We start from the raw sequence: 10,138 nt of genomic DNA on the forward strand, positions 1-10,138 counted from the left end.
AATCCAAGCTTTGGCCTGAGAAACAATCCATTCATCTACCATCGGTCATCAGAGTAAAACTGCTACTTTACTGAGTAGTACTCGTCCCTTGGCACTGTTTCTGCTCACTCTTTCATTGGAGCTGCGAGCAGTAAACTGGTGGTTTGACATAGACACATAATGTATCCATTTACTGTATGAGTGACATGACACAGTGCAAAGGAATTTACATTGATGAGAGATTGATTATTCATCAAAGATTGAGCAATGTTTAATCTTTGTGACATTCTACCAGTTGAATGGGGTCTGTATTCGAGGTAAGTTTGTATAATGATGATATTGAACAACAAAATGACACACGACTGGACTGCCCCCCAATTTAGTTTACCGTAGTTTAGATTTTGTAACGGTTAGTCAAGAGTGTCTTTCTTGTAACACAGCAAATTCTGGTTTATTAAAATAGAGCATTCCACTATATAAGTGTACGTATACAGGTAACTGTGACGTGTTTGATGTAGGCCTTTGCATTCTTAAATGTGCTGGATCAAAAATAACTCAAATTGGGTGAACTAGCTAACCCAGCGCTGGGTCTAAGAAGGACAGAACCAGTGCCAGATTATTTATACCCAGCGCATTGAGTTGAGGTTTGACCAAGTACAGACGATTTTGTCCACCCTGAACTGGTTGCCAGCCAATCGCTGGGCACACAGAGTCGAACAACCGTCCGCTCTCACACCTCGGGACTGGAGTGTTCGATCAACCTACCATGCATGTTTTTGGAATGTGGGAGGAAACTGTAATGTGCTGGATCAACCCACACAGGCATGGGGAGAATATGCAAACTCCATAAAGGAAGGCCGGAGCCGGAATCGATTTGACGACCTCTGCACTGTGAGTTCCACCCTGCGGCCCTCTGCTAATACATTTCATTTTTTATTTAAACTTTACATTCAAGCTCATCTTCGCTACAGAGCTAAAACTGTTCAAAAAGGAACAATTTATATTACACGATCCCAGTGGGAGGGTGTGATGTGGACAGACAAACTCCTGAGGGCAGGAGTGACTTCAGCAATAAGCGATCACTCTTCTGATCACAGAAGATCTCAGGGGACAAAAGTACAGGGACGACACCATAAGATTCAAAGACATCATGAACAAGCTGCAAACCATCAGGGCCAGCAAGAACTTCTCTGTCGGACAAAACAATACAAAATAAATAGCAAAATAAATGTTGGAATAAATTAGTACAATTAAATATCAATTGATATTTTTTCCCATTATATTTTTGTTCAGATTTATTTTTGATTTTGGCAGTTTTGGTCCTGCATATTACATAGTATCTTGACATAAAGTGAATAAAACCTGGCAACAAAAACAGAGGAATCGAGGAGTAGGAAATACATAGAAATTGGGTCAGCCTCAGGTTAAAATGGAATATTGGAAGTTTTACATTCCAGTGCTTCTTTCGCTTGATTTGGAGTAAACGTGAAGATATTTTTTTTTAATTAAAATGTATTGTTATATTACTTGAAATAATATATAATGTGGTTAAAAGAGCCACGTTGGTATTAAGGAAGTCATTCGGATACAATTGTAGTAGCTATGAGGAAAAAATGATTTCTTTACAAAAAGGGAGGATGTGTCCGGCGGGTGGCGGCAAAGTAACGAAATGAATCGCAACTGCCGTTAAACCCCAACGAAGAAGAAAAAGAACCCAACCACACTCCTTGCAAACATGGCGACCGAGGGAGATGTGGATTTGGATCTGGAAGCCGACGAAAACTGCACTGGGAAGCCGGCAGAAAAGCCTCGTAAACATGACAGCGGTGCCGCCGATTTGGAGAGGGTCACCGATTATGCGGAGGAGAAAGAAATATCCAGTTCCGATTTACAAACGGTAAGAGAACTTGCTGCTGTTGACGGTTGCTAGCAAACATGCGGTCACTGCTGACTGCAGTATTGTCGCGGAGTTCTAACCAAAATTCACATTTTACGTTGATGCTGTTCTAGTGGCAAAAGCACTGCTAACGTTGTGGAATAAACGCATAATATACATTGAACATGATAACATTGTACCAGCCTTTCGAGACACCATTGAACAAGTATAGAAGATGTGTCTGGATTTCTTGCCTATTAACAAAATTGTACATGCATTATAAAACGTGCTGGATTTGTGGCGATATAGACACATTTTTCATAGCACTCCCTCCAAATCCCTACAGTGGTCCTTGTTTGTCAGTCGAAATGTTGTCTCTATTTATTTAGTGCCCATATTTATAATCATATTTGCTTTTTTTTCCCAGGCCATGTCAGTAATCGGAGACAGAAGGTCGCGAGAACAGAAAGCTAAACAAGAGAGGTAACGTCTGGATGTATATGTTTTCAAAACTTCCGTTGTATCATTCTGGCAATTATAAAAATACATAAACTTTGGTGTGTCAATTCATTTCAAGCACACGGTCCATATTACACATTGCACGTGCACTAAAACGTTGGTGCTTAGTACCAAATGGCACTGTTGCATCATATTCATTACATTGTGTACACTGGTAATCAGTCCTCTCCTATATTTTTTTTTAACTGAGTAGCGTTGAAGATTGCAGTGAAAACCTAAGGTGATTTTGTCTTGTTTATTCTTTCAGAGAAAAAGAGTTGGCCAAAGTCACTATCAAGAAGGAGGATGTGGAGTTAATTGTAAGTTTGGTAGTATTTCAGGAATCCCAACTATCTAATCATGTTTTAAGTTTAGAAGTATCTGTACCTTATCCAATGCACATGAATGAAAGTGTTATGAATTAGAACATATAAACTGGGTGAATAATGGGAGTCTATGTGATACCAGCAGTTCTGTTTTGGGTTTGAAAGAGTTTGGTGACTTGTTCCCTGTACAAGTAGAGGTCTTCCAAACTACTTCAAACGTAAAGCAATGTCACAAACAACAGCAGTAACGATTGTATGGTTGTCAACTTCTAAATATAACCCCCAATGGGTATAAACATGTCATATAGCACTTGGGTAGTATACATCATCTAAAACGTAGAGAGCACAATAAATAGAATTTGAGCGGTGAGGTTCTAAGTAGTCACGGGTGTTTTGAGTTTTTTTCCATGCCATTAATGCAGCGTGTTTGGTGATGTTCATGTTGTGATACAGATGTCAGAGATGGAGATTTCGAGGTTTGCAGCAGAGCGCAGTCTGAGGGAACACATGGGCAACGTGGTGGAAGCTCTTGTGGCTCTAACCAGCTGAACATGCACATGCATACACAGGACTCTTTCATCGCTTTTGTTCAGAGCAAGTTCATTCAAATTGAACTCTTCAAATTAAGTGTGTGGTGGTGTAATCTTTTGGGGAAGCTTTTCACAATAAAATATTTTGAAGACTTTTTGTCTACATGTGCTTGTTTAAATTCATGCTGTACCTTTGTTTCTTTAAAATTGTGAAAATACAAGTTTTATTTATACAAAGACAATCTTTCACAAACGTGGAAGGGAAATGAAAGCAAATCTGTCAACTCAGTCTTACCAGTGAGGAATATGTACAAAATTACTATACATCTTGAGAAATTCTCAAAGAAGCAATTGAGTAATGAACATGCTTTGTTGTTAATGCCCCAACAGGATAGACAATCGTCTATTTCATCTGGGACAATAAACATGGTTATTGGTCAAAATACAGGGAAACCAAAAGTCACATCAGTTTTCAAATGCACCTGAATGTCTTTTAAGATGGATTGAAACAATCCAAACAAAATCAGTTCTGTTTTACAAAGTAAAGTCCAGGCAAGAGCCAAGTGCTCTGAAGCGCACACACATTATGTCTTCTTCCTCTTCACTGTGGGTCTGTCGAAGACGTCTCTAACTCCCGCTGCCTTCTGCTTAAAGAACTTGTTGTTCTGAGCACTTTCCTGAGCCCATGCAGAGTCAAACGATGTGGTGTCCTGATCCACCAGGTGAGTATACTTAGTACGTCCGGACCGCCCAAAGTTTTTAACCTAATTGGGATTTAAGATGAGAAATGTGTCAAAGATGGGAAACATTTGACTACACATGTTCCAAGATTGTAACAACATTATACAGTTGTAACCTTCACAGGCGGCCAAGTCCGTATTTGCCAAACTGACTTAATCGTATTCCCTTCTCAACTACTTTTTAACAACCACCTACCTGCATGACTTTGGGCAGGATGGTTTTGTTGAAGTGATCCTCCAGCGTGGGTGCACTGAAGTCTCGCTTGTACACTTCATCCTCCGCATCCTGCCACACAAATCACATTTACTCGTACCATTTACTTCAAGCAAAGGGCAAATAGTGGCTGGGTGATAATGGTACAAACAAGAAGCACAATTATTACTAACTCTATGCCACATAGCAGATCGCAGAGATTATCAACAGCATGTCCCAAAATAGACCCATGTAGCAACTCACCAAGAAAAAGGCTCCTCTATGGTAGTACTTCTGAAGGAACTTGTATTTGCCTTTGGATGCTTTGTTGGTGATGATTTTGCCATTGTTGCGGAGCTCAGTCCTGCGCTCCTCATCTTTCATATTGCGGAATCTCTCAATTTCTGACTTTTCCTTCTCCATCCTGCCAACACAATTTACATTGCAAGATTGGTCAAGGCCATATTACTGCTAATCAAGCAGTGTTTCACAATGAAATAATTTGGAATTTTGTTGCAATATGCTTCACTGACGAGCCAAATGCTTTTCAACATGTTGATAAATAAAATGTCAGCTTCTACTCACGCTTCTCGAGCTTCTCTGTCCTTCTTAATTCGTTTCAGTTCACGAACTTTCCAGCCTTCGTACTCCTCCTCCTCATTCTCGCCGTCTGTGTCGAGGGCATCTAGAGCGGCCAGAGTGCGCCGATTCTCCTCAAACTCCTTCTTGGCCTCCTCTTCAACTATCTTAAGTGTGTAGCGTCGCCGCTCCTCCTGCTGCCTCTTGACTTCAGCCTCAAGTTCTCTTTGCTTTTGCTGTTCTGCTTCGCGCTCTGCCACTGTCACTCTGTCTTTTCTGGGATGCAAACAGTCAGGGCGCACCAAATTAATTTTGGGAAGCAAATAAACCTGATAGAATTGGTAAGATGAAATACAACCACACCAATACCTTAAATCATAATTGCACATTTCTGGCTTGAAAGTCAGCTGGGCTTGACTTAAATTTGCAAAAAAGTTCTCCCAGAAGAAAATGTGGCACAAAGTTGTCACATTTGATAGAAGCAGCTCTTACTTGCGGATGAAGACTGGTTTGAGTCTGGGCTCAGCTTCATCTTCACTATCTGTATATTCTTCATACTCAGACTCTGACTCAGATTCCTCCCCAGATTTGCCTTCCTCCTCCACCTCCAGGATTTCCATCTCTTCAGTCTTGCGATCCAAAGCCCGTTGCCGCATCATTGCTCGACGCCTCTCAATTTCCTGCACAAAGAATTGGTAGAGAGGGGGTTAACCCTCCCATTTAAGCAAGGGGTTTCAGTTTCCAACAGAGCCGTTCCAACAATGGCACCAAATGTTCATGGAAGTCGGCCTGCTCTGTACTTTATCACTAACCTAAAAGAAAGCAGAAGTAAAGTCACACTTATTCTTGTGGGACGAATGCTGTTGATATAGGTGTGATTGTGCGGGCTTGCTAATGTTGGGTCCATTTGGTTTTCTTTTTCTGTTGTTTTCTTGTGACCTGTTCAATGTGTCAAGTGCCTTGAGACAACTCCGATTGTGAACTGGTGTGATAGAAATGTAATTCCCTTGACTTGAATTATGTCAAAGAATCGAGTAAAAAAAAATGTAAAGTATGTACTGAAATTAAAAAAAAATTTGTAATTTTTTTTTTTAATATTAAAATTGTACAAAAAAAAATTTCGACTTGAACCTCATCGTCAACTTCTTCCTCTTCCTCTTCTTCATCCTCGCTGCTCTCCTCACGTTGTGGATGCCACGTACCCTCATCAGAGTCTTCGCTGCTCTCAGCAACAACTTCAGGCTCTACAATCTGTCGATGTCTGGCGAGCCTGAGCAAAGAAGGAAACAAAGAGTTCAAATTTTCATGCACAAGTTGTCATTCTGAAGAGCTCAAAATGTCAAAAGCCAGCAGACAGGTGATACCTGTCCTCAACATCCTCAGGGACACGGTTAAGCAAACGCTTCAGACGTGGGTCAGACACATCCTCTTCCTCCTGTTCCATCTCAGGCTCAATTTCCTTTCCCTTTTTAACAAACTGGAAATCCTCCTCTTCCTCATCTGATGACTCCATTGGTGCATAGTCTGGACGCTTTCCTGACACATATCTCTTCACCTTTACCTTTTCCATTGAGATCTCACCTGGGAAACATTACACAAATTGATTATAAACTGTACAAAGTCAAAGCTTTCCCAAATGCATCTTTACAGACGCATCAGTTGAAATTAAAAAAAAAAAGTACCAACACAATGATGAAATGTAGAAAGGGTTTATAAACCAGTACAAACGTATAACTTAAATCATCTTTTCACTTTAGTTTCATTCGAATAACTGCCAAATGAAAAACAGTAAGCTGCTATTCAAAAATATAATTACACTGGTCAACAACTAATTTTAATCAGAGCTGACTTTATGTCCCTCACAATATATTTGATAGTGATTTTTTTTTTTAAAGAAAAGATAACTTTTGCTTTCGTCTTATTTTAATTTTTTGTTTTGTTTTAAGCTTGTACAATACGGATTTTACTGTGTTGTAATGTATACCCATGACATTTCAGAAGCAAATCCACCTAATTCTTATTTATAAATAATAGTGGAATACAACTTTACTCATAACTATATTACACATTCTATCTTTATTGTTATTACTATGACCACCTGATAGGCGAGAGAGGAAAAAAACAGGGAATATTCGGAATCAGCGCAAAAAAGGTTTTGGTTCACTTATATCTCTGAATAAAAAATGTACTTAAATATTTGTTAACGAGTTATCCTTAAACTTATTTATGACATCTTGGCTGTGAGTCTGTATCCAAGAATTGCATTGGTTGTGTGACGATAGGTTGCAAATCATTAACGGCGATATATTATTTTTTTATTTTTGTAAATTGACCAGAATAAGGAAATTCGTTATCAGGTTGAACAATACAGTGCTTCGCCTTGGCGTTAGCGTTAGCATTAGTTTGCTTTGCTAGTACGCGTTTAGCTAGCCATTGACGACTAACCTTTCTCATTCCGGACCGGTACGGCTCCAGCCGTGGACTGTATAGGTGGAAGCTTCATGTTGGCTGAATCGTGGTTAGACATGGCTGCCTGGTGGACAAACCAAACTCAGATGAATGTTGTATAGTATTTAGATGAGAGAAAAAAAGAATGTGCCAGGGCTTCAAATATTGAAAATCCCAAAAGACATAGTAGTGCGGTGCACAAAGTGGGCGGAGCTAAAGTCTTCTTCGTCTGCTGTTTCTTCTTCTGTTGATGTTTCTTCTTCGTCTGCTACTTCTTCTTCGTGTTTTGTTTCGACTGGGCTAACATGAAACGTTCATTCTATTGATTGACTACTAATGTCTACAATTCTTTCGTACTTTTTGTTGATTTGGCGCATTCAAACTCATCCCAAGAAATTTAAATGACTACACCTCTAATGATTTCCTAGTCTGCATTTTTTACTCGTGTAGGCCAAGCTGCCAGGTCAAGACAGCACAAGATTTAAAATGTCTAATTATGTCAAGTAAAACGGAGCCCTGGAATTTCAGCACAGTGTGCCACTCTTGATAAATAAATAAGCAACCCCAAATATTAGAAACACACCTTGTCAAAATTCAGTGTGATTCTCAATGCCTCTCTGGCAGGAATGACTTCAAGTCTTGTCAGCAGTGCATGCACGTTATGCTCTGCATTTACATTCAAAGTATTTATTACCGTCTGGTAAAACAACCATTCTGCTGAAACTAGGGGGGAAAATGAGCTCCAAAAGGGGGCTGGCCAATTTGTCGTGAATCTAATCACAAAAAGGCCCGTAAATCACAAAACTGGCCCCTCTCCTTTCCTTACAGACTGTCAATCATTATTTTTATTTATTCATCATTTTTTTCATGCATACTTGTCACCTTCCCCACTATAGTCAGTGTAATTTATTTGAGTTCATAATGCATGATAGATGGATGATACAGTTTATAGAAGTAGGTTAAGACCTTTAGAAATAAAAAAAAAAGTGAAGGCGATTCATACTGTATGTTAGGTAATAAATTTATTCATTTCAAAATGTACAAACGGAAGGTATGTAACACTGAATTTCTGTCATATCTCTGCCATGTTAGAGTTGCACTTCTCTCTGTCTGAACAACTCCTCCAGCTTCTTCTCCAGAGCTGAGTTGGTACCTTTCAGGCCTTTTACAACATCAGAGGCCCACACAAAATACTGCTGGACCCGCTCAGCTGTCCAGCCTAAAAAACACACGAACAAGAGAGTCACCATACTTGGATCTTTGGCTTTGTGTGTTAATCTTCTGCTATCTTTTATTATATGCAAAATTGCGTTCAGTAATAACTATGCATAACTGATAAATTACATTCAGAGTAAAGAAATTGGAAAAGTGTGTGTGTGGGGGGGACACTGTTATAGTTTTTTTTCTTTTTGGTGTGTTGCTCACAGTATGCAGCAAAACAATCTGCTAAAGATATACTGGTGAGAAAAAAACTGAAGGAATTAAGTGCCTCAGCTAGTATTAAAATTATATTAATTTCAACTTTGTCCTAAATTAAAAAAAAAGACAAAAGCTTAGACAAAAGGTGATTACCAACAGGTGTGCAACGGTTCAAATCCCTGAGGTTGTAGAGTTTGTCTGCCAGTTTGACCAGTTTGGCCTGGTGGCTACAATGGGGCGCATGTTCCACCTGTAGACGCTTCCTCTCCTGTTTGGGCAGACTCTTATCATCTGTCACCTCCTGAACAATGTGAGTTACAATCTGTCCAAACTTTGTTTCCAGCTCATCGGGCTTTGTGTCTGTGTCCTCCAAAGTGTCATGAAGAAGAGCAGCCTTGCATAAAAGAAGGACACAAACAAACACACATACAAAATAAATTGGTCAATGGATGCAATTTAAGAGATTTACATACATAGTGCATCTTCAAGTATATACATACTTGTAATACCACAATGTCAGTGATGCCAGCTTCATGGCTGAGAATTCTTGCTACTCCTAAACAGTAAAAACACAGAGCAGAGTTTAAAAGAGAGTAATTGATAGAAAATGTTATTTGTCTATGCAATTCCTTCACTGAAATTATTTCAAAACAAATTGGATAATGGAGACTAGTTTTAGTGTCAGTGTTTTATTGGTATTTGTTGTTATTCTCACACATTATAATAGTATAAAACCAAATATATAACGGGTAAAAGCAAAGCAGTCTAATGTACACCTAAGGCTTAGGCTCACAATCGCAAAGTAAACTGGGGTTTGGGCACTTACTATAAAGTTACTGAAGGTCATGCATTTTGCGTGAATTTACAGTATTTTTGCATGATGTATTTGATTGAGTAGGTATTTTTCTCAAACGCCAACAGTAATTTCCAATTACATTAATCTTTACGCACTGGAAATAACAAAATACATTAAACAAAAAAAGGCAAATGGAAAAAAAACGTTTTTCTTCCACGTACAGTTCTGTAATATTTATTTTTGAAAAAGTTTTATAATTTTACTTTTGTATTTTACATTTAACATAAATACATTGCTGTTGAATATTGTATTATATAACTTCTTTTAAAACATGCAAGTGTCAGATGCACCTTTTGTTGGGGTCACACCTGATTGCGTAGCGAAGTGCAGATCAAACTTACCAATCGGGTGGTTAATATACGGAGTTTGTTCTGCGTCTTTTCGACGCTGATTTCGATGCTTTTCGGCGGCGAAATTAACCGTCTCTACCAATAGCAAGGCGTCTAAATTCATGACACACCGTTTACGCAATGAGATTCCACGACTCCTCAATGTTTTGAGTTTGCCACTTCTCCGACAGCGCAACTGGTCGTTTTTTTCTGTATCCGATGGGAAACACCCACTAGTAGGAATTGTTCCGACACGTTGGTACTTGTTTTTCCTCCATATTAACAAACTGTACGCTCAATTACGGACTGTTCCATTGAAATGCAAAATATTTTTTTCCCAATAATTGCAATACGATGCACTATAG

General features: G+C 39.1%; 3 protein-coding genes across 4 annotated transcripts; 1 reads left to right on the forward strand and 2 right to left on the reverse strand.

Annotated features, from left to right (window-relative positions):
- Positions 1–1,673: 1,673 nt before the first annotated feature.
- Positions 1,674–3,362, forward strand: hypk (huntingtin interacting protein K). Its single transcript, XM_088297273.1, has 4 exons — positions 1,674–1,876; positions 2,283–2,338; positions 2,622–2,673; positions 3,133–3,362. The coding sequence occupies exons 1-4, from the start codon at positions 1,715–1,717 to the stop codon at positions 3,226–3,228; spliced, it is 366 nt and encodes a 121-aa protein (XP_088153399.1). The 5' UTR covers positions 1,674–1,714; the 3' UTR covers positions 3,229–3,362.
- Positions 3,322–7,409, reverse strand: mfap1 (microfibril associated protein 1). Its single transcript, XM_088297272.1, has 8 exons — positions 7,167–7,409; positions 6,086–6,302; positions 5,853–5,991; positions 5,214–5,401; positions 4,728–4,997; positions 4,407–4,566; positions 4,146–4,235; positions 3,322–3,973 (listed from the first exon to the last, which is right to left on the reverse strand). The coding sequence occupies exons 1-8, from the start codon at positions 7,246–7,248 to the stop codon at positions 3,794–3,796; spliced, it is 1,326 nt and encodes a 441-aa protein (XP_088153398.1). The 5' UTR covers positions 7,249–7,409; the 3' UTR covers positions 3,322–3,793.
- Positions 7,410–8,174: 765 nt separating this feature from the next.
- On the reverse strand, positions 8,175–10,008 carry hddc3 (HD domain containing 3). 2 transcript variants are annotated; one of them, XM_088296840.1, is made up of 4 exons: positions 9,786–10,008; positions 9,089–9,144; positions 8,746–8,982; positions 8,175–8,388 (listed from the first exon to the last, which is right to left on the reverse strand). In XM_088296840.1, the coding sequence occupies exons 1-4, from the start codon at positions 9,895–9,897 to the stop codon at positions 8,335–8,337; spliced, it is 459 nt and encodes a 152-aa protein (XP_088152966.1). In that variant the 5' UTR covers positions 9,898–10,008; the 3' UTR covers positions 8,175–8,334. The 2 variants fall into 2 exon arrangements, with proteins under 2 accessions (XP_088152966.1, XP_088152965.1); XM_088296839.1 differs by having other exon boundaries at positions 8,742–8,982.
- Between the last annotated feature and the right edge of the window lie 130 nt (positions 10,009–10,138).

Source organism: Idiotropiscis lumnitzeri, chromosome 5 (genome assembly GCF_059441095.1).
Source record: "Idiotropiscis lumnitzeri isolate Australia: NSW breed Sydney's pygmy pipehorse chromosome 5, RoL_Ilum_1.0, whole genome shotgun sequence".
Classification (NCBI taxonomy): Eukaryota; Metazoa; Chordata; class Actinopteri; order Syngnathiformes; family Syngnathidae; genus Idiotropiscis; species Idiotropiscis lumnitzeri.